The 24954-nt window shown below is 42.2% G+C and overlaps 1 protein-coding gene across 2 annotated transcripts in view; it reads left to right on the plus strand.

The window, feature by feature from the left end:
* The window catches only part of PTPN9 (protein tyrosine phosphatase non-receptor type 9), a 2029980-nt gene that overhangs the window by 1781917 nt on the left and 223109 nt on the right, over positions 1-24954 (plus strand). For both annotated transcript variants that reach the window (XM_044077235.1, XM_044077236.1), the window contains exon 11: positions 10213-10363. In XM_044077235.1, coding sequence (XP_043933170.1) covers positions 10213-10363 — 151 coding nt within the window. The remainder of the gene's footprint in view (positions 1-10212; positions 10364-24954) is intronic.

Consider the following 24954-nt stretch of genomic DNA (forward strand, 5'->3'; position numbering starts at 1 on the left):
AATGTGATTCGTTTTCTGGAATTATTAGGACTACATGTCTTATATTCATAATTACATTAATAAGTTGAACTAAGTGTTATGTCTGTAGTATTCCATGGTATCAAATAGAAGCTTGCATAGTGAAACAAATGTTGTGAATGATACCTTTGGTCTGTCTGCCACAGATCTGCAGATATTTAAACTTGTTTAGTTGTACAATATGCATATTTGCATAAATGTCATATTTCTGCAAATACACATTGTCTACCTGGATTCATTGTCGAACAGCATTTCACATGCCAAGTCACCACAGAGGTTTGGAATGGCTTCTCAGACAAATTAGATATTCTGTACCAGAGAAAATGTGAGTTGTTTTTTGGACATTTTAGGACTGTATGTCTTATGTTGATAATTGCATTAATAACTTGAACCAGGAGGTATGTATATGGTACTCCATGGTGTCAAATGAAAGTATGCATAATAACACAAAAGTTATGAATTATACAATGACTGTCCATTAAATATTCAAAAATGAGCACGCTGATTGGACAGTTCTTTTGTAAATCGTGTTTATACCAATAGAAAAAAGTCCAGTCGTCTGGACTTTCTTCTATAAACATATGCTGTGCTTTTCCACTTTTCTTCAGCTTTAAAAAAAATAAATAAAAATAAGGAGACAGTGGACTTAGCTAAATAAACATTCGATGTACAACCACTGTAAAACTCCAGGAAGGTAGCAATAAGTAATAGTAAGAAAAACAGTAAAGCTCAAGAATAGCTTTTAAAATCAGGCTGCTTATTAAATAAACAGCCTGATTTTAAAAGCTGTTCTTGAGCTTCACCATTTCTTACTATTATTTATTACTACTTCCCTGGCATTTTACAGTGGTTGGCGGTGCATCGAAGGTTATTAAAAAATAAATAAATAAAAGTTTGAAATCTGGATAGTCGAGAGGTACGAGACAGGACATAGAAAATACAAGGAAAATGTTATACAAAACGAAACAAACTTACCTGATTTTCCTTGTATTTTCTTTACCCGGTCTCTGTCGTATCTGTCAACGGTCCAAATTTCAAACTTTATTTAGTTAGTTAATAAAAACAATATCAAGTAAGACCCAGGATACTGAAAAAAGTGGAAGAACACCTCAGTCCCATTATACAAAGACATTATTTAAGAAAAGTAAGTAATTTCTTTCTTAAGTAATGCCATTGTATAATAGGGATAACATATGGCTGTTTGTGGGTAATGCTGGATTTACCCATGGTTGGTGTAGTTTGGTCACAAGGGCGAAGAACAAACCATGGGTAAATCCAGCATATTACCCACACCCAGCCTTGGGTTATTGCTATACGATACCTATGGTCCGCCTGCCACAGATCTGCAGATATTTATACTTGGTTTATAAGAAAATATTCATATTTGTATAAATATATATTTCTGTATGTATCGCAGGCACAGTCCACCTGGACACACTGTAGAAAAATAATTTCATATGCCTAGTCGCCATAGAGATAAGGAATGTCTTCTCTGTACCAGAGAACATATGTCATATGATAATAATTTTAATAACTTGAAGCAGAGGGTGTTTGTATGATACTCTAGAATGTCAAATAAAAGCATACACACTGCTGAAAATTTTTGCTGCAATAGTTGGTCTCCAACTTGCACGGCTTTGCTGATATTCATGTTTGTCCTTTCAATATGTACATATGCATTTCATTCATAATTATGCTAATATCTAAAAATGGAGGGACACCTACAAAATTGCTTTGCACAAAAATGAAGAGAATGTCTGTGTGAACAAAAGTCACACTGATAGTTGTGGTTTGTCTACCATGGATACAGAGGTATCTTTACTTGTTTGCATAATTATAATAATTAATTTTATATATTATCAGGTACCTTGTTCAGTATAAAATTACTATTAGATCTGTCTGACTTGCTAAGATCACCATTATGAAGATGAGTGTGTGCTGAGTAATTTTTGTATTTTAACTTTTTTTTTGTAACTCTTATAGTTTTGAAATCATTATATTTGTTTTCTGAGACTGCAGTTTTCCAGCCTACCTGTATTCTGTCTCAGACGAAAACTGTCCAGAGGGAACACTGCAGGTGTCAGGAAGTGTGACATTCCACTTACGCTAGGTGTGAAAGAATTAAGGGACAATGTTTCTTCTTGGGATGTTACCTTCTTACTCTAGGCTTTGACCAAACCACGTGACAGTGGAGTTGGAGTAACTTTCTTGGAAGATGCATTTTCTCGTAGCTGGTGCCTCCACTTGAACAGCTTCAGAGCTGCCCTCTCCTGTAAGCTGCTTTATTCAATATTTCACCTTGAACCAACCCTACATTTGTTGCCAAAATAACTTCGGAATTCACACTGAATCAGGTATTTAACTTGTCAGTTTTCTTTCTGAATTTCTCCAACAAGGGGGAGTACAGTTTGCATTTGATAGACATACATTATTAATTCAGATTTTAACTACATTGTAGCAAAACTTTTAGGAAAACAGACTAGCTCTTTGTTTCTTTCTCTTAAGATAAGTTGAGAAAAGATGTGTCCAAGGTAACTGTCTTCAGGTGGTTATCTGAGTTTATTTCTTTTGTGTATAAGGAGAGAGGGTTGTCCTTGCCCTACAATCCTAAAGCATATTCTGCTAGAATAGTTGCCACTTCCATAGCCTTCTTCTTCAGAGTCCCTATTGATGGCATACATCTGAGCTGCAGCTACTTGGTCTACTGTGCATAACTTTATTTCCAGTTACAAGCTGGATTTACAGTCCTCCAGGTCTAGGGTATTGTTTGGTTCCACCATCTTCTGGAATATTTTTCCCATGGGTTAGGTAGCTGGAGATTGTGTCTTATCAGCTGAGGATGAAAAAAAGAGACAGCATTACATATAAAAGTTATGTACTTAACATAACATTAGATCTCTGTTATTTTCTTCTATTTCTTCAACTTTCCTTCCTTCTGTCCCACCTACCAAGTTTTCTTGGGCTCCCAATGGGCTGCACTGGACCTTTCTGGAACCTTGTCTTTGCAGCAGCCACTGTCTGCATTCTTTGGCCCATGCTCATGTGTATGTATTCTTTCTTTACCAAGATATTTGCTGTGTTTGGCAGGCAAACTCAGTTTGAGTCATACAAGTTGATGGGGGTACTATGTATAGATGGAAGAGACTGAGCCTTGGATCCAAAGGTCTAAAAGCTGACGGCTTTGAATCCATATGTATCCCATATACCAATCGGTTGAGGAGGATAGAAAACGATTTAATGTTATGGTGAGTACATAACTTTTGTTTTCCCATTTGTTTCAGTGGAATGCAGTAATTAAACTTTCCCCATGATTGTGTGTTAAGGAGGGTTTAACATAGTTTCCTTAGTGTTTTTTTTATTTTAAGGAATGGTCTGCCTCATATGGTTTTCTCTGACGTTTTTTTTTTTCTTTTGGTGGTGTCAGATATGTTTCTGGTATTATTGAGTAGTATAGTGAGGGTTATTTTTATAACTTAGTTATGTTTTTAGGTTGCTCAGTCGAGTCAGAACTGTTTCGCCAGTAATGATAGTGGCTGTTATGCATGTATCATCATTATTATTTTGTTAAACTAATGTTAGATTTGGATAGTAGTGGATTTTGTCTTTTTTGTCTATTCTTCAACCGATGGGCCACTTCTAAAGACTGCTCCATAGCTTGCACTCCTTCCCGTACACACAGTCCAGAAATTTAGCTAGAATTACCCCAGATCTCATTTGCCACTTCAGCGAATGGGCATGGTCTACTTTAACTTCGGTGTAGTGTATAGGATAAGTGTCCCTTTATATACTTTATTGGCAATCTAAGCCATTCTTTTTGTTCTTGCCTCCCCTATCTTTTACTGTTGGTAGCTTTCTCTCCCCCCTCTCTCTTTCTATTTTCTTCACCATATGTGAAAAGCCTATTGGCCTCAAAAAATGCAGGTCCTGTGGGCATACAATTCCTAATTCTGATGTCTATTGTATTTGTCTGGGCTCTGCCTATCTGGATGTTGAGTGAGACATTTTTACAGGGTTTAACCATTGGGTTTTGGTTGAACGTAACAAACCTTTATTTAAGGGTTTATTACCCTGTACATCTTCTGCATCTTTTTCTGGTGCTCCCCCTTATTCCAAAAAGCTTTCCGAGAAGACTACGGGAGATTCATGAACAAAGGGTAAAGAGGCTAGGAAACAATCCCCTAATCATTCTCCCTCCTCAGTTTCAGGTTTGGCTCCACCCAAAAAGGTTTCCAAACCTTTGGATCCACCTGGGTCTTCGGATCTGATAAGATCAAAATCACTGGCTCATTGCTCATCAGCTTTCACCCAGAAGTCCATACCCTGTTGTAGCCATTCTCCATTCCTACAGGAGACCACTGAAAGGACTTCCAGTCCACCTTCTACCTTGTCATCTCTCAGGTCATCTAGGACCCTAACTGAGGAAGTTTCTCCAGGCTCATATTTAGTTGGGAGTTTTACTGGCTCAATTTCCCATCAGACCCTCGAGCCTGCCACCAGTCTCTCAACGCAACTATTAACTTCTACTCCAATCTAACCTTTGGTTTTAGAGCCATTGGACCTGAGAGTTCTGATTTTGTCAGTGTAGGATCAGGAGGCATGTCCTTCAACTCCATAGACATCTCTGATCCAGTCAGCGTTGACTCTGTATGAGACGGAGGGATCTCAGTGCTGAAACATCAGTGCTGAATCCAGGGGGTTGGATTCAATTCTGATGACCTCAGAGACATCCTTTCCTCTAAGAACCTCTGTGTTGGACAGCTTGCCCCTGACTTCTGCTTCAAGGCAGAGTCATGGTGATGCTGTAAGCCGTCCTGTACAGGTGTCCTTGGCTTTTATCAGGACAGCCCTTGGTTCTATCATGTCTTCTGCTGTTAAGGTAGTGGAGAGAGAGTTTTTCCACCACCGTGGACAAGACATACTTGCCCTCTCATGTCCATCCCTTCCACAGCTGTCTACCTTGGTCCCTGAGCCTCTGCATTCTGTCCCATCAAGGCAGCCAGCCTGTACAAGCCTTGAGACAGTTCTCATTCAGGACTCTGCTCACACTTCTTAATCCCCTCTACAGCATCTCACTATGGAGCCCCATCAGAAGCAAGAGGAGGCACTTAGATTCCCCACAGGAATTCCTGACAGAAGACACCGACTTCATTGAAGTGGAGGGTCTCCCAGATCACTCCTTGAGAATGTCTCCTTTGGTGAAATATTCAAACCTTTGAGACAGAAAGGTTGTTGGTCTCCTGACACCCCCCCCCCCTTTTCAGAGAGGAGTCTATGTTTCTCAAGGCTTTCAGAGCCCAGTCACCTACATCCTAGGTGTTCCCACTGGTGGATGACATGGTAGACCTCATCTTCTGATAAGCTTGGAAGAATCCGGATGTCATGTAACGAATTCCCTAAAAAAATAATAAGCATCTGGTTAAGCCAAAGGATCAGGTCATCTGGTAGCAACAGCCACAAAGAACTTGCTGAACAAAGTTCTACTGTCTGTACCCTCAGTAGAGCGTCCAGGGTGTTGGACAGGTTTGGGAAGTGTTCATATACATCAATGACCTTTGCTTTCAAGTCACTGAACTATTTGGCACATGTCACAAGATTTCAGAGGGACTTGATCAAGGAGTTTTCCAGTGCCCTGTCGGAGTCCATGTCTACAGAGGGCAAGAATGTTTCTTTGCAACTGTCCACCCTACATTCCGTATCGGAACTCCTGTATGAGTCTCATTTCCCATACCTCAGAAGGTATTTTGAAAGTTGTGGATTCAGGAATTGCTGTCAGACAGCATGTGTGGATGCACCTATGTGATTTTGCAGAGTCTTTAATGTTATCATTCGTCAGTGTTCCTTTTGATGGATTTACCTTATTTGGCCCCAAGGTTAAAGAAACCCTATCTAGGAGTGAACAAGATGGGAAGACTGTTTGCCATAGGGACACATTTGTCCCCACCTCATAGGACCTTTTCTGGAAACCAAAGGGGTGGTAAAAGAATGTAGTTCCATAAGTCAGAAGGTTCATCCCCGGACTCCTATGTGGACAGGTTCCCCCCACAGCAGAGGGGGGGATCTCCAATGGGAGATGCCTTCATGGCAGAGGAGGCTTGCAAAACCCAGGCTTCAGAGTTCCTTTCTCTGTGAAGTCATGTCAGTGCTTCAGAAAGATTTCCTGACTGCTGCACTCTGGAGGAGGTGGGGGGCACTTATCCCTGCACACAAAACCTGCACAGCATCACCAAATACACTTGGATGCAAAGGGTTATTTCCAGAGGTTATTACATACCCTTTTCTCTTCAACCCCCAGTCAACCTTCAAAACATCTTGATGTTTCACCCAGTTAGAAGAAAACAGCAGGTGCAGAGAGTCAAATGTCCCCCCCCCCCCAGACCAACAAGGATTCAGAAATTACTCAAGGTTCTTTTTGGTGCCAAAGAAAAATGGTGACCTGAGGCTTGTTTGAATCTCAGCAGTTTAAACCAGTATGTCAAAGGTTCCAAGTTCCAAATGGTCAAAATTCAGTCTATTCTACCATTATTGCCCAAGGACAATTGTGTTCGATAGATTTCCAGGATGCATACTATCAAATCAAAATTGACAGGTGCTCCAGGAGGTACTTACACTTCTGGCTGGGAGCCAGTCACTACCAGTTCAGGGCCCTGCCGTTTAGTCTCACCACACACCCCAGGGTATTCAGCAAGTGCATAGCAGTGGTCACATCTCACCTGAGACTGTTAGGATTCCGGGTGTTTCCATATCACGACAGCTGGCTCCTCTCTGCTGCTGTCAAGCCTCTACTGATTCAAGTCAGGGACTACTTGCTCCAGCTATGTCTTCATCTGGGCATTATAGTGAACTACTCCAAGTGTAACCTCTCGCCCAGTTAAGTCCTGTAGTTAACTGGTGCTCGTCTGTAATCAGTGTTACAAATTACAAGCTTACTACAGATGAGAATAAACACTTTACGTAGTCAACAATCCCACATGTCTTCCTTCCCTACCAGAGAGATTGGTGTTGCAATTCCTTGGACCTGTGGCAGCTTTCGTAATTCTAGAGACCATAGCAATGTACTATATGAGGGTACTACAGTGGACACTTGCAGTGCAGTGGTCAATAAGACGACAGCCCCTGTTTTCTCCAATATGGATTACAAACATTTGCAGGGAACACACAGCATGGTGGATTACTGCAGAAGAAGTTTCTCAAGGCTGACCTTTTATTCTTCCTCCATCCACAGCCACAGTGACTACAGATGCCTCCCAACTGGTGGGGGGGGGGGGGGCATTACTTGGGATAGATGATCCAAGACACTTGATCCCACTTAGAGGCTAAACTTCACATCCTTGCCATCCAGACAGACAGACAATTGTCAGTAGTCTGGTACATCAGTAATTTGGGGGGACCAAATCCTATCACCTCTGTCAAGAAACACAGAGTTTGGCAGTGGCCGATCTCTTCCTACCACTTTCTTTTGGCAAGGCGTATCCCAGGGAAGTCCAACTTGCTAGCAAACAAACTGAGCAGGTCAGTCTTACTCCCTCATGTGTGGTTTTTCAACCGTGTGGTGGCAAAAACAGCTGTCAATGGGGCCAACCACACTACGACCTCTTTGCTTTCCCTCTGAACTCCAAATACAGCAGATACTTTGCTCTGATCCCCTGGAGGGGAGTCACCGAAAGACTATCTGATTCATGATTGGCCCTCTGGGCTCCTATATACATTTCTTCCTACTCCACTTATCCCCAAATTTCTGCAGGAACCGTCTCACTGGAACTGCAAAGTAATCCTCGTTGCTCCATTCTGGCCTCAACAAATATGGTTTTCCTTCTTGTGGCCTCATCTGGTGCACCTCCCTTGGGTGTTGCATCTAAACCCAGAGCTTCTCTCTTCTCTATCAGGGATGACTCATTCAGACATTTGGACCCTCAAACTTGATCGCATGATTTTTCCACTTCCAATGATGGCTAGGCAATCCAGGTTTTCCTTCCTGGTTAAACACTTCCTTTTATCCTCTCAGAAGGATTCCACTAGGAAGGTGTATAAGAGCAAATGGAAAAGATTCTCCCTGTGGGCTGTCCAGACACAATTAGACCCTTTCTTGGCACCTATTTCAGCTATCCTAGATTTTCTTGCTTCCATTTTTAATAGTGGTGTTAGTTATTCTGTTATAAAGATTCAACTTACAGCTTTCTCAAATTTTCATGTAGGACGTAACTATTCCTCCCTGTCATCATCTAGATTATGCAGAGCCTTTCTCAAAGGTACCGTCATACTCTGACCCGCTATTAAGGATCCTACTCTACCGTGGGATTTAACAATAATTCTTCAAGCCCTGACTCAGCCCCGCTTTTGAACCAGCTAAAGTTTTTGTCTTGGAAAACTATTTTTCTGGTCACTATCACATAGGCCAGATGGGTATCAGAACTCCAGGCTCTTTCCTCTAAGCCACCGTAACAAATTTTTCACAAGGACAGGGTGTCTGTCCATACTTTTGTGCCTTAGGTGGCTTCAGAAATAGCTAGCTAGTTTTACACATTTTTCCAGCAAAGGCGAATACATGCTGCACCTTTTGGATATTCACAGACAAATTTGATTCTATCTCCACAGAACAAAATATTTCAGGTAATCAGACTAGCTATTTGTTTCTTTTTTCAAAGTCAAACTGGGTAAATCAGTTTTAAAGTTGACTGTAGACCAAGTGGCTCACTGATTTCATTTCTCTTGTCTATAAGGAAAATGGATAGACTCTTCCTAAGGCTCATTCCACTAGATCTGTGGCCACAGTCCCTGGTCTAGAGCTTCTATAGATGATATCTGTGGAGCTGCCACTTGGTATAACACTCATACTTGTATTGCTTACTACAAATTGGACATTCTTTCTAGAAACAGAGCAGTGTTTGGCTCTGCTGTACTCCAGAATATCCTTCCTTGAGGACCACTCTGGAGTTTCTGTAGCTGGGGACTCTTGCCTAATCAGTCAAGGAATGGACAAAAAAAGACAACATCGGACACAAAAGTTATGTACTCAACATAATGATTCATCAGTGTTGTCTGTTTCCAGCCTTCCTCAAACTCCTGCCCCCCAACTCCCTTGCTACTTGTAAATTTTTATTCCCTGGTCTCCTAGTTCGACCTGAGGGTGTCATATTGCCTGACTGTTGATGAGCTCCAGTCCTTTCTTCCTTCACTTTGTTCTTTCATGCAGTCCGACTGTGACTTTTTGGCAGTTATAATGTATTATTTCACATTTTTGTTCTATATACCGTGATGTAGGCTGAATGGAGGGCAAACTCTATCTGTGGTAATTCTAGCTAAACAGGAGGATTATGGTTAAAGGGATGAGCTTGAGCTATGGAGCCAAGTCTAGAAATGCCCCAAGTCAGATCCAAGGTCGGATCCATGACACATCGGTTGAGGAAGTTTGAAAATACAACACAGATGCATCACTATGGTGAGTACATTACTTTTGTTTTTATTTAGGTGAGAGAGTAGTTTTGGTCTGCATCACTGGTTATGTATTCTGCATGCAGTACATGTAGTTTTCTTTTTTTCTGCCTGCTTATCCTAGTCTGAGAATAAGGTTTTAGGGTAGCATTTTTTATTGTTTTTTGAACCGATGAGGTGTATAGGATGGGAGTAAATATGTTGATGCACATAGGATATGTGTAAATAGAAATATGTGCATTCTGGAAAGAGTTATATGGATTTATTATACCCTGATGTATAGGAGTTTCATTATGATAAAACATATGCACGCAGTTTGCATGTTTCTGCATGTACTAAAATGGGCTCCCTATTAAAAAGTTGTCAATTGAAAAGCCGAAAAAAAAGGCCAAAAAGTCTGGAGAGAAGCAAATCTCAAAAATTGTACTTCTCCTTAAAACTTCTTTTTGGAGGGGACAGGCCCCCCTGTACCCCCCACACCCCTGAACTTATATATACCAACTCCGAGATCGCCATACCTTGAAGAAAAGGGAATATTCTGAAAAACAACATTGTAGACTTTGTATGTATAAGTCTGTTCTTTCGGCCAGTCAGGCTCTGTATTTCAGGACTTGCTCTAGTGGGTCCCAACATTTCAAGTGGTTACCATTAAAATGACTCCATTTTACAAATCTCGTAAAATTTTGCTCCAGTTTGGGGCTGTAGGTCTGCAAGTTACTTTTCTGTTTTAACCAAAAGAATGACAATAATTTATTTTTCCACTAGGACTGATGAAGGGGGAAGGAAGAAATGTGGCCAATACTGGCCTTTGGGACAGCACACTAAGTCACAGTATGGCAATCTCATAGTGACCAACCTCAATGTAACCAGCTTCAGACACTATAATAAAACAACACTGGAGATGCAAAGCACAGAGGTAAGACAGATGGACTGCACCATCCACTAGATCAATATGCTGTTTGGTTTATTACTGCAGTAGGATATTTATTTCTCATAACAAGGGACAGATGCATATTACATCACAGGAAATAAGTTAAGAATATAGATTTTATGACATTTGACATAAATTACTGCACTTTCACTTTCTCATGTCTGCAGTGTAAAAAAAATAAAATCATGGAGTGATGTAACAAAATATACATGGCATGGGGAATGACTACTACATTCTGATATCTTAAGGTGCAGCAGCTGTTTGAATGCTTGAAGCATTTATAGGTTCATAGGTAGGTGCTAGGCTATTGGCCGTAGGGCCGATATAAGCCTAGCCAAATGGTACTGTGGCTTTCGCCATCCAAGAAAATTATTTTACTGTGCCCTGTCGAGCAGAGCCACAGAAGTGATCCCAGGGGTGAATTTCCTATCTCCCATCCAATCATCAAGATTTTTCTTGAAGAGTGCTAATGAAGAGCTTTGTTTGATATAGATAGGTAGTTTGTTCCAGAGTATGGGAAGTCTCTGGGACAGGAATCTATCCCTCCAGCATGTTCTGTTTATTGTGGTGACAAGGTTTAGGTCCCTAGAGCGTGTAGCTCGGAGGGATTGGGATTTCTTTAAGTGGAGCATGTCCAACAGCTCTGGGTTTGACATAGCTTTGTATGTTAGGCAGAGATCGCCTCTGAGTAGGTAATATGCGACGGAGTAAAGCTGGAGTTTTTTGAGATGGTCTACGTAGGGCATCTGTTTGAGGCTGGTAATCCTCTTTGTGAGGTATTTCTGCGGTCTTTCTAGTTGTTGTAGATGTCTTGTGAGGTACATACCAAAAGGGGTGTTGTACTCTATAATGAGTCTAATGAGCGACGAGTAAAGGGAAACAATGACCTCTTTTTTCCTGGATGAGAAACCTTTTGTGATGAGGTGTGCCACGTAGAAGGATTTCCTGACTACTGTGGCAATGTGATTATCAAAGGAGAGACTACTGTCCACCTGTGTCCCAAGGTCTCTTATCACACTTTTGGTGTTTAGTAGACTACCGCCTATGTGGTAGTTCATGGGTACAGAGTTTTTACCAAAAGGGATGACAGTGCACTTTTTGGCATTGAGCTTGAGGCCATGGCCTTGACACCAGGCATCTGTCTCAGCGAGGCCCTTTTGTAGGATGCCCACATCGTTAGGAGTTTTGATTATGGCTCCTAGTTTGCAGTCATCTGCGAACTTCGTTAGCCTGTACTTCAGAGAAGTAGATACCAAACAGGAGAGGACCCAGGACTGAACCCTGTGGTATTCCACTTGTCACTGGTCTGAAGCTGGATTTGGAGTCTGCTACTTTCATAGTGTGGGTTCTGTCAGTGGGCCAGTTGGCAACCCATCTTGTGACATAGGGATTTATACCTAGTTTAGTGAGTTTATCTATAATTCCAGAGTGGGGGATGGTGTTGAATGCCTTGGCGAAATCTAGATAGGCTGTGTGAACCACCTTACCCTCATCTATGGCTTTGGCTTTGGTGACTACTTCAAAGAAGTCTATCAGGTTTAGGAGACATGATCTGCCTTTTACATACCCGAACTGTGTGGGGCTCAGAGTTTGGAGATTACCAATGACATTGTTCATAAGTTCCATGATGATACGTTCCATAGCCTTGCAGACCAGGCTTGTCAGGCTATTGGGGTGGTAGTTCCCAGGGTCTGTGGTGGCTCCCCCTTTGTGGAATGGGATAACCGTCGCTGTGCGCCATTCAGTGGGCACAAAGCCTGACAGTGCACTTTTTGGCATTGAACATGGTACTTAGATGGGGTGCCAGTTCGTTCTGTAGTTCATGTAGAACGCAGCCTGGGATGTTGTCAGGTCCCATGGATGCTGTGTTCTTGGCTTTGGAGAGTGTGTTTTTTACCTGTGCAGCCGTGATTACAGGAACTTTGCATTCTTCCGGTATAGAGATGGGCCCTTTAGGGGATGAGAGTTATCACTGAACCTATCTGTTAGGATGTTTGCAATATCAATTGGTTCTGTATATTTAGTGCCATTGTGCTGTAACTCAGAGCAGATCTGAGTGTTGCCATTGAGATTCTTGACATAGCTATAGAATGCTTTGTGGTTGTCTTTAGAATCAGTGGCGATTTTGTTTTCATAACTAGCTTTGCAGGATTTTATGAGGGATCTCAGCTTCTTACTGAGGCTGACCAGGAAGTTCCTCCAACCATGGGATTTTACTCTTTTTTTGCAACAGTTTCTTTATTCTGTTGTAGAGTTTGTTTATGGCAGGGGACCACCAGATTGGCTTCCTTTTTTTTGGAGGATAGCATCTTGGTTCTGTTAGGGATTGTGCGATCCATGCACTTGTGTATGTAAGTGCTTATAAAGTGCATCTGTGTAGGATTCAGCAGTCGTACCTCTGTTGTCCATCAGCATGGGTGTCGTGAGGTTTCTCACTTCTGTCTTAAGAAGCGTGAAGTTGGCTTTGGAGAAAATTTTTACGGTGGTTTCCCTAATGGGGGGGGGGTGGGTGGGATGTGGATGTCTAGGGTAATTAGCTTGTGGTCGGTTCTGACCAATGAAGAATTGACCTCTGGTGTGGAACACCGGTTGCACATGTTGGCAATGACCAGGTCTAGGATATTGCTGTCCCTGGTGGGGGTGTGGATAATTGATCCAAGGCGTTGGAATTTAGGAATTCCAGAAAACGTTGAGCAGAAGAGTTGGTACACGAGTAGTTTTCCCAGTTAATGGTGGGGTAGTTGAAATTGCCCATTATTAGGGTGTTAGGTTGTACCCTAATATTTTCCAGTGTATCAAGAAATGAGGAGTGGGAATCCTGGGGCATGGTGGGGGATCTGTAGCAAGCTACAATTTGGATTGCGGTCTTGCCCAGAGTTAGTTGCACTTGGATAATCTCGGATGCATTATGCTGAGCGACTAACCTGGAGGTGTGGATATCCTTAATGAATATGTTTCGGTCCAGGTTAGGTGGTTGAAAGGTGTGGTATGAATTATAGCCTGGTAATGCAGGGGTGCTCTCTGGAGCCTTGAACCAGGTCTCTGTCACTGCACATATGTCGATGTTCTCCATTTTAAGGAGTGCCTCGAGTGAGTGCATTTTGAGGTTTAGACTTCTAGCATCGAGTAGCATTACCCTCAGATTTTGCTTGCTTGTACCTGTTACAGTGGTGAATTTGTCATTTGAACCTTGCCTAAAAAAAGGCACTATATGGGGTGGCAAGAGCCTTAGCCAGTATCAGGAATCCCAAGGGTGACAGGTGCAGGCCATCTCTGGCAAAGCATTGTGGTTTGTCGATCATGTCATCCCAGGCAGATAGATAATGGATCCCCTTAGGATGACACCAGAAGCTTAGCCAATTGTTGAAGTTTGTCCTTGTACTGTGGTATCATTCTGGGTGATGGTAGGATGCTACTCAGGGCTAGGGTCATATCTGCCTGTGCTACAAGATTGGACAGCTCCTCCATGTCTCTTTTCATGTAGTCCAGGGAGGTATGTCTCAGGTCATTCACATCAACATGGACAATGACAAAGTCATATTTGTACTTGTTGTGGTGTGACATGAGTGCGTGCGTTATGTGGCAAATCTTGGCACCCGACAGGCAACTGACAGTAACTTTCTCCTTGTTTAGCCTGGTGAGTGGAACATCAGTATGCCTGACTATAGAGTCTCCTATGACTAGAGTGTTGGGTACGTTGTTATGCCTTATGGGCTGTGGTTGAGTGGCACACTGAGTTTGTGAGCTATGTGTAATTGGGTTGTGTTGGGGGGGGGGGTTGTTTGCTTTTCTGCTTTGGAGGTCCCTGTAGCTTGGGTCGATTTTTATTGAGAGCCTCCGTGAATGTAGGTATGTGTTTTGTGTTTCTGTGTGTGTGTTTTGGTGGTGTAGGTTTTGAGGGACATTGTGATGAGTGTGGTGTGGTACAAGTGTTTACCTTTTCCTCTTGACTGTCTAGACCAGAGCTTTGCTTCCAGTTTGGCTATACAAGTGCATCTCTCACAGGTTGTAGTGCTGGGTGGTAGGAGGAGAGGGTTGTCTGTGTACATGAGGCAATTGCTGCATTGCCCTAAGATGCCCTGATTCATCAGGTAGACAGGAGAAAACACCAGAAGCTGACCCTTAGACATGCCTGGATAGATGCTTATTTATTAAGTACTAAAAACTGTTTTCCTCTAGACAAGTGAGGAAAGTTGAGTGCTATAGTAATTTGTAGCTTATTTAGTGCTTACAATGAGCTGTGAACAAGTGCTGAGCTCAAAGAAACAGATATGAATGCTGAAACTAAAAAAACTGGCTAGTTCTAAGAAACAAAATTAAGCTAGAAGACTTCCCTTCAACACAGAAAGGCTTGGGGGCTCAGAAGTTTACAAACAGTCCTGGATACAGCAAATCTGTATCTGGACTAGACTACTTACAGCTTTTGGTTTTGTTTTTTTTTGTTTTTGTTTTTTTTTGTTTGTAAAGTGGAAAGGGGAAAGGAGGAACAGAAACTAAGTGGGTTGGCCTTCTCAGATGTTCTCTCTGGATTAGGTAGAATGAGGTAATGACACTAGACTGGGAGGAGTGTCCCATATCAAATTTACAGTAGGGGTGGGCAACTGCAAAGCCACCAAGTATAAGAACACAATACCAGTAGGTAGGGAGGGTGGGAAACAATATGATACACTCCTTGGTAGGAAATCAGAACAAAAAACCCAAACAGATGCTTAATAAATGTCGACAATTTCCAGTTAATACCTCACACACACTGAAACTAGCTAGAAAAGTATGCAGCAGACAATAAAAGTGCTATAAATAACTTGTAAAAATAAGTAGAAAACAGGTTACTTAATGTTATATATTACAGATTCGAGTTTGCACAGTGCCCTTCCTCCGATTAGCTCAGTGTGAAATGGTAGAAACACTCACAAGTTAACATTGTTCTGAAGTCTAGGTTACTTGCATTAGCTACTACAGAGGAAAGGCATCATGCAAAACTACTAAGTCTAATACCTCCTGAGGAATAGTATTATTGATTCAGACCTGTAGTTTGGAAGTAGTCCTTTAATGACCAAAAACTAAGGGCAAAGGTGGAAGATTTCTGGTACAGTGCCATGGAGAAACAAGGATAAAAGGCAGCAATGGGTTCTGCAAACATAGTTAGAACTTTTAATATACATAGCTTTCAGATAAAAAATCCTTCATCAATGTAAGTATAATTCTAGTTACAACAGCAATTCATTAAATACATTCAAATAAGACACCAAGGCACACCCCATCCAGTAATGTCACAAAACCAATTAATCAGTTAAATGTTTAAAAGCATATTAGTCCTAAAAAACATTAATGCTAGGAGGTAGTCATAAAAGACATAATGCATTTTATTTTAAGCACAGTTGCTTAGATGTAAGCACAGGCCTGGTGCTGACTGCAGCATTAATACCAGGAAAGCTGTCCACTTGCAATCTAACAATCCATTCATATTCACGCATTTCAAGTCTATTGTTCATATCACCACTCCTAACATTTTTATGCAACAAATCTATAGCTCTAAACACAAAGTCATGGTCTAATCCCTTTTCCATTTTATGCTTTGCTAAAGTATTGGTTAAAACATTCCTGCGCATTTCTGAATAATGCTGAGTAATCCATTCTTTTAATTTTCTTGAAAACTTTCCCACATAGAAACAAGTACATTTCTTGCAGGTAGTCAAATATATAATGTTTGCAGTATTGCAAGTAGCTGAACACCTACAAATATATTTTTTTGTTGTCTTAGGGTGAATAAATTCATTGATGCAGCAAATAACCTTACAACAGCAGTTATAAGGAAGCGTTCCAAATTTCAAATAATTACAGTTTCTATCAATAAAATTCATATCTTTATAGCATAATTGAGTCTTTAAACTTGAACAATTCCTATTGGCAAAATTTGGTCTTTCACCTATAAATTCCTTTAACTCTGGCGTAGCTCTTAAAATATCCCAATTTTTAGTAATTACTCTCTTGACCATCTCAATTTGCCTATTATAAGTTGTTAAGTATCGTATATTCCTACAGTCACTTATTTTGTTTCTATCAAATTCTTAAGAGGTATTAGAAATAGGGTTGGGCAATGCCATCTCTCCATCTTTTTCCTAAATAACTTCATCCATAATACTATCCAACATGTCTTGGCTATATCCCTTTTCTCTAAATTTTGCTGACATATCACTCTTTCAAGCTTTGAACTTACACCTTCACACGTATTGCAGTTAAACAAAGATGATGGTTATCCCACCCTTCAGAAGAGTTTACCAGAATGTGAGGGGCAGGGCAAGGATGCTTTATGTCTCTGCACTTGTTTGACTTGTACTTAAAATCTTTGGCAGAGATTATAAGCTTATCCACAATACAATGGTATAGCCAGTAATGTTCTTACAGCTATAGAGCAACCAGAAGAAGTCTTACCAAAACTGTGAGGAAATTCTAAAGAAGTCTAGGTATTTATCAGGGTACAGAATAAATAAGAATAAAGCACAAGCTTTGGATATAAACTTACCTAATGTAGAAGAATTAAAAACAATGTACGGAAATGTGGAGCTATAATGAAGTAAGCTATTTAGGAGTAAGGCAAGAGAGGGGAGAGACTAGGAGACACCCTCACAAAAATAAAGACATATTAACCTATAGAACTGGAAAGATTAGTGTAAACCTCAATCAAAGTGTACAGGCAATAAAGTGACATATACTGTTCCACATGCTGTTTATATTCCAAGGCTTTTGAAGACCTATTTAAGGTAAAGACAGAAAAAAATAGAAAGGCAGATGAAGGAATTTACTTGGCAAAGTAATAAAGCTGGAGTTACAAGGGAAATGCTGATATCTCAGAGAGATCTAGGAGGAATGGGGGTCCTGGAGATATGAGTATTACTCGAAAGCAACTCTAATAATGTTCTATGCTGAATGTCAAGATTGGAGATATGTTGCCAAATGGAAGGACATGCTGACAGAAAAAGATCCAGAGGCAAAAGGAGAGGACTTGCTAGAATTAATGTGGGACTCTAAGTGAAAGAACTTTAATACATCATTATTACAAGATTTAAAATCAGTAATCAGACTATTCTCAAGTAATGTATTAAGGAAGTAGGACATACCTCTTATAGGTGCTGAAAAAAAGAATAGAAGGAAGTGAATACATTGATAATTTTGGAAAAGCACACCTGAAATTCACCATTGGCATCAGTTGTTTGACATAAGGGGTACACTGAGCTGGGAAGAGGTATGCCATTCCAGAGGAAATGATTACAATACAAGGGATTAATTAGATGTTTGATGGAGACTAACTGGGTTAAGATTGAGAAGGGCAGTTGGCTATATACAAACAAATGGATAATAGAGGTGAGGGAAGGGGAAATGGAGAATAAGGGTCTGATAATCCATGCTAGAGTGGGGGGGTGGGATTTCTCATTTCAAGGAGACAGTAGGAAAGATGAAGATAGGCAACATTTTTAACTAGGCAAATTTCGGCTTCAACTCCAGTTATATCCCTGACTGGCTCCTGTCCGATTCCATTGGAACAGGTCCTGGAGCTAAAGTGTCAGATCTGTGGGGCTGGTATAGACTCCAGTGTTGTTGGATCCGTCCCTGCCCCTCAGAGCTTTGGCTCTGGACACTTCAGGTCCAGATCCATTCTCAAGGCATGGATCCTGGAGCAGTCGTGAGCTACCTGTGCTGGGAGCTTTGGCTCCAGCTTGGATAGTCGGGGCTTCCCTGGTTCCATTTGCCTTCAAAATTGTGGAAAGGGCTTTTTCTGTCTCTAGAGAACCAACTTCTCATTTTTCAGATCCAGCTCCTATTCCCTCATTGGCTCTGAGTCGATCAGAACTGCTCCACAAGGACAGCTAGTTCCAACAAGTTTCCAAGCAGTTCCTGTAGAGGGACTTCCCCTCTCTTCTGATACCTCCCCTGAACATCTCACAGAGGAGATGCATCGAAAGAGAACATGCAAGAGGAGGCACAATGACTCCCTGCTGGAGTCTCTCATGGAGGATACCAATTTTGATGAAGGAAAAAAGGGTCCCCTAGATTATCACTGGATGACATCTCCTTCGGAGGCATATTAGAGATCTTCCGACAAAAAGGTGGGTAGTCTTCCAAAAGTCCATCTTCAGAAGAATCTGTATTTTTGGAGGCTTTTGTTTCTGTCCTATCTACATCTTGGCCACCTACATCTGCCCACCCAGGCAGATTAACTCATTGATTTAGTTTCCCATCTGGCTTGGAAGGAACTGGATACTGTCGAATCTATCCTAAAGAGACCAGACAAATTTCTAGCCCCACCCCAAGACATACCCCCACTGGAGCAAAGGACTTCTGGTAGATGTTATGCTGGTGGCGGTAGCCACCATGAAAGAGTTAGCAGAACAGTCTTCTGTCCACCCACCAAACAGGTAGTCTAGGGTGTTGGATAGGTTTGGAAAGCAAGTGTTTGCCTTGGCGAACTTTGCCCTTTGGTTTCTCTTTAATTACCTGTCCTATTTCATGAGACTTCAGAGAGCTTTGACCAAGGAGTTTTCAAATACTGTCTCAGAGTCCATGTCCGCAGAGGATTTCAAAAGAATGCTGTAGCAGCTGGCCCCTCTTTTGTCTGTCTCAAACACTTCAATGAGGTTGATTTTTCACATAGCTGAAGGCACCTCACAAATGGCTGGTTCAGGCACTGCCATAAGGAGACATGCCTGGATGGAGCTATGTGACTTTAAAGAGCCCTTTAAGACATCCTTCATTAGTGCCCCATTCAATGGCACTTTCTTATTTTCTGTCATTAAAACGGATGCTTACCCGCAGTGAGCGAGATATCATCTAGTGACGCTGTCTGCTGTGGGAATCAAGTTTTCTACCCATCAACAGACCTTTTCCAGGAATCAGAGGTCGTAAGAAAATATGGATGTTCTCCGTGTTTCACTGTTGCAGTCATTACATTTGGGTTATCCTGCTGGCAGTTTGCCCTCAGTCGGCCTGAATTCCAAAGTCTTGGGTCCTGCGTCGGTTGCTGTCACCTCTTTCCTGACATCAGGTCGTCAGGGGTATAAAAGATGCAGCCGACACCATTTTATTCAGTCTTTTTTGCCGCGCGGTGCCGAAAGCAGAAGCAGTTCGCAAGTGCCGGTCGGCCGACTCCTGAGATTTTCGTGTTCGAGTTTCAGATCCGAAGTCTTCATTTAAAGCTAAGTACCCCATTGGGGAAACTTTTTTTTTCTTGCTCCAGACCGATGTCAGAAAAAGTTAATAATTGTATTTCTTGTGGGAAGCAAATACCTCATAAGGACTTTCATTCTTACTGTATTCCTTGCCTAGGCCCTGACCACGACGTTGCTAGTTGTCAGTTTTGTGCTAGATTTAACCAACGCACTATTAAGCGTCGGTACGATTTTGCATTAAGCTATTTTGGGCGAAGATTTAATTATACAATGTCGTCGGATAACCATCCGACTACCGGAATTCACAAAAAATGCAAAAAAAATGAAAAAAACAGGCAACCGAGGCCCAAAACCGACGACGAAGCTTCACCTAAGCAAGTCGCCAGTTTGCCTGTTCTCAGTGAGGTGCTTTTGCAGCCCCTGATGCCCGCTACTTTAGAGTCACTCCGCTACCGACTCCCACGTGGAGTCGTCCAGGCCACTGGAAACTCAAGGTATTGGAGCCTCGGAGATTATTCCCTCAGATGGGTCCGGGAACGCTGAGCAGGCATCAGCTTCTGAGGGTGTATTCAGACCTAAACAATTGTATATTAAACCGACTTGAAGGACACAGACTAAAACACCTTTAAAGGCAAAGAAACAAGTTCACCAACCACAAGGACAGGCCTCCATGCCCAAAAAGCAGATGCTCAAAATGGCCGAAGACTTAATTACCTTGATCAAGAGACAGACTATGAATCTTCAGATCAGGTTTCCATTTCTTCTGATTCCTCTTCAGATCAGGAATATTCTCTTCCCCCCTATGAGGATTCTCATGCTGAAGAATCAATTTGTTCAGCTCCTCCTCCTGAGGACTACTCTTTTGGGGAAACCTTGCATACCATGAGGGAGCCCTTCTACTGGGAGAGCCAAGATTTTTCAGAATCTAAGAAAAGGCTCAGAGACTTCCTTTTACTACCTCAACACAGGCCTCTAGCTATTCCACCTGTGTTGGACATTGTAGATGATGTGTTCTCGAAGTTTAGTCTGACCCCTGACTCTTTACCTCCAGCTCCTGTTAAGCCAGACAGATACTACAGGGTCCCTGACTCTCATAAATTCCTTTTCAAAAACCCTTCTGCAGACCCAGAAACTGTTTCTCAGGGTCCAAAAGGGGTCAAGGCTTCTACTGCAAAAAACCCTACCCCCTCTGACAGGGATTCTAGGGCATTGGGTAGATGAGGAAAAAAGATTTACACATCTGCTACTTTGGCTGTAAGGGTCTTAAATTGCCAGTTTCATATGCTCAAATATCAGCAATATATCATGACACTGCTTAAACAGAAAATGATGGCAAATTCTGAATGTGCAGAAAACAAAGAAATGCAGAATTTATTGCATGCAGCCGAACAAGTTGGAAGGCATACTTTGCAATGTGGTTTTGATTCTCTGGAGGCCTCCTGCAGGGCCACTGTTACAGGTTCTGTCATTAGGATGTGTGCTTGGTTAAAAGAACAAAATCTGCCTGACCATGTTAAAGCAAAATTATTAGATGCTCCTTTACAACATGATACCTTGTTTGGTGTTAAGGCAGAAGAGGTGTTAAAGAAAATGGAGGACAAAGCTAAATCTATGCAAACAGTCAAGGATTTCTTACATGTATAGCCACCTAGATTTAGCAGACACTGGCCTACAAAGAATTGGTCCTTTCCAGTCTCAGACAGACCTCAAAGGGGCAGATCCAGACGTCATAGAGGCAGATCACAGCCGCAAGGATCCTACAGGTCTAAGCAGTGGAGTGTTCTACCTCCAAGGGTGGAGAAGACAAAGCACAATCATATAGGAAACAGTCCCAATGACTTCCCCCTGCCTGCACCAAGCACTTATCTTCTGGCAGCACCCTTAGGGAGAAAACTAGCACTTTTTTCTCAAAATTATCACATTATAACCCAGGACAAATGGGTTCTAAACATAGTGTCACAAGGCTATAAGTTTCATTTCCATACCCTGCCAAGGGCAAACAGTTGGCCAGACCTGCCAAAATATCAATGGGCAGAGGCTCAAAAACAAGTCGCAGCTTTCATGGACATGAGGGCTATTCAGCAAGTGCCACAGCAAGAGCAGGGTCAAGGATTTTACTCAAGACTCTTCTTGGTACCCAGAAAGGGCAAAGCATGGAGACCAATACTGGACCTATCTATTCTAAACACTTTCCTGGATATACCAAAATTCAAGATGTTGACCTTACAGCAGCTTCTGCCCATGCTGGGCAGCAAGGCTTGGCTCGTGACTTTAGACCTAAAAGAGGCATACCTGCATGTCCCAATCAGACAATCATGCAGAAGATACCTCAGATTCAAAGCTGGCTCAAAGCATTACCAATTCTCTGCACTGCCCTTTGGCTTATCTACTGCGCCCATGGTCTTCACAAAGTGCCTGGCACCAGTAATTGCTTACTGCAGACAAAGAGGGAATACAAATATATCCTTACTTGGACGACTGCCTCATACAAGCAGAGAACAAGGACATTCTACTACAGCACCTGACATTTGTGATAAGACTTTTAACATGCCTAGGGTACACAGTCAGCAAAAAGAAATCAAAACTAGTACCCTCTCAAGAGATAATATTCCTGGGTACAAGCTTAAATACAACTGCCCAGATGGCTTATCTCACTCCAGACAAACAAAGGCAACTGACTACCTATTTCAAGGAATTGGCAACAAAGGCCCAGTTATCTGCAAGAAAAATTCTGCAGGCTTTGGGCTTCATGGCATCCTGCATCTTACTAATTCCATATGCAAGGCTGCATATGAGGAAAATTCAATGGTACCTGAAAAGTGTCTGGACACAGCATTGCCACAGTCTGGAAACAATTCCCTGCCTGCAACAGGAGTTTCGATGGTGGACAAAGGCTTGCCTCCAAAACAAGGGACAGCCATTCTCACTACCCCCAGCCAGGCAGAGCCTAACAACGGATGCTTCGGATTATGCCTGGGGGCACACATGGCAGGAAGAGGCATTCAGGGCACCTGGTTCACAAACCAAAAGCATCTGCATATCAATCAAAAAGAGATGCTAGCTGTTCAAAATGCCCTGACAGCCTTCAAGGACCTACTTCATCCGGGACAACTACTGATAAAAACAGACGACATCACGGTCATGTGGTACATAAACAAGCAGGGGGCACTAATTCCTATCCCCTATACAGGCAAGCCATGGCTTTATGGGACACAGCATTGACTTACCAAGTTCATCTACAGGCACAGTTTCTGCCAGGAAAGGAAAATATCCTGGCAGATGAACTAAGCAGAAACCTCAGGATCCCCACGAGTGGCACCTGGATCCACAAGTCTTCAGCATGATAACAAAGAAATGGGGACGCCCGGACATAGATCTATTTGCCTCCCCTCAAAACAATCAACTAAAAAGTTTCTGCACAAGGACTTATCACAGACAAGCTTGGAAAGTGGACGCCTTATCTTTCAGCTGGACAAACCTATCAGTATATGCCTTTCCTCCACTGCCTCTCCTCCCCAAGGTACTCCTAAAGGTCAGGCAGGAGAAACCAAAAATGATTCTGATTGCCCCAGACTGGCCATGCCAGTACTGGTATCAGATCTTAAGGAACTTGTCCCAATGCCCAGCCTGGACCTTACCTCAAATACCTCATCTAGTGTCCCAGCAAGACAGACAGATTCTGCACAGCCAACTCAGGACCCTAAACCTGGCAGCATGGCGGATAATGTAGCCATACAAACCACACCTCTCAGTAAAGCTGTGATGGATGTCATTTTAGAAGCCAGAAGGCCCAGTACTAGAAAATCCTATGCTGGGAAATGGAAGAGATTTTGCGTTTGGAACCAAGCTCAAGGAAATGATACAGCTGTCCCAAATATTCCTCAGATTTTGCAATATTTAACTGAGATGTTGGACAAAGGCCTATCTTTTTCATCATTTAAAATCCATGCCTCTGCCATTTCAGCTCATTACAATACAGAGCCACCACTCTTTTCTCACCCTTTATTAAGGCAGTACCTCAGAGGAGCCAAAAACTTAAGGCCTCCAAGGAAAACGCCAATACCTGCATGGGACCTCAATTATGTCTTGGAAAAACTCACCTTACCTCCTTTTGAGCCAGCTGCTACTGCGGATATAAAGTTCTTATCTTGGAAAACCGCTCTGCTCCTAGCAACAACTTCTGCAAGACGAGTTTCAGAGCTACAGGCTCTCATGGCTGTGGAACCCTTTATCATTTTTTTATCCAGACAGGGTCTCTCTGAGAACAATCCCTACATTTATGCCTAAGGTGGTATCCAGTGTAGCCCTTAACCAAACAATTCATTTGCCAACTTTTTATCCAAATCCACAGAACAATGGGGAGAAAATTCTGCATTCTTTGGACGTACACAGACAACTTAGATTCTACTTGGACAAAACTAAAGTTTTCAGAAAGACAGAACAATTGCTAGTGGCATATGCCACAGCATGACAAGGAAGGGCTATCTCCAAGCAGACTACTTCAAAGTGAATAGGTCACTGCATTAGTTTCTGCTACTCACAGCATGGCAAACCAGTGCCTAAGGGCATTAGGCCACATTCAACCAGAGCTGCAGCCACTTCTGCAGCCTTTCTCGGGGAAGTACCACCCAAAGACATATTAGAGGCTGCTACTTGGAGTTCAGTGCATACCTTTACAAAACATTACAGTCTGCCTCTTTACTCTAAATCCAGGGCAGGCTTTGCCACTGCAGTTCTGCAGGGCCTCATAGCCGCTCCTAATGCTGTTTAGCTCCAACCCCCCCAACCATAGCTTTGGGACTCGACCCAAATGTAATGACTAACAGTGAAACACGAAGAACATAGTACAGTTGTGTACACTTACCATAAATGTAGATGTTCGAGTGTATTCACTGTTGCAGTCCAGGTTACCCACCCGCCATCCCCCTTATTTTTGCTGGAACTTATCTTTACTTCTCTAATCTATACAACCTAGGTGGTGTATTTGCTTATAGATGAAGGTAAAGCTTATTTTGGTGCATGTATGTCTTATTTACATAATTTTAGCTTACCCTTTTTGGGGCACCTGACATCTGGGGCAAGAAAAACTAAATAAAATGGCGTCGGCTGCTCTTTTGTACCCCTGACGAACTGACGCCAGGGAAGAGGCGACAGCAACCGATGCAGGACCCAAGACTTTGGAATTCAGGCCGACTGAGGGCAACCTGCCAGCAGGATAACCCAAATGTAATGACTGCAACAGTGAATACACTCGAACATCTACATTTATGGTAAGTGTACACAACTGTACTTTCTGAAAATCTTGGGGACGTTTCCAAGATCCATGTGGGGGCAATTCCTCCAGAGGCAGAGGAGGAAATCCTAATGGGAGACATCACCCTAGAGGCAGAGGAGACCCGCAGAATCGGGTTT

This window comes from Protopterus annectens, chromosome 7.part0, assembly GCF_019279795.1.
Source record: "Protopterus annectens isolate FY-2018-M chromosome 7.part0, PAN1.0, whole genome shotgun sequence".
NCBI lineage: Eukaryota > Metazoa > Chordata > Ceratodontiformes > Protopteridae > Protopterus > Protopterus annectens.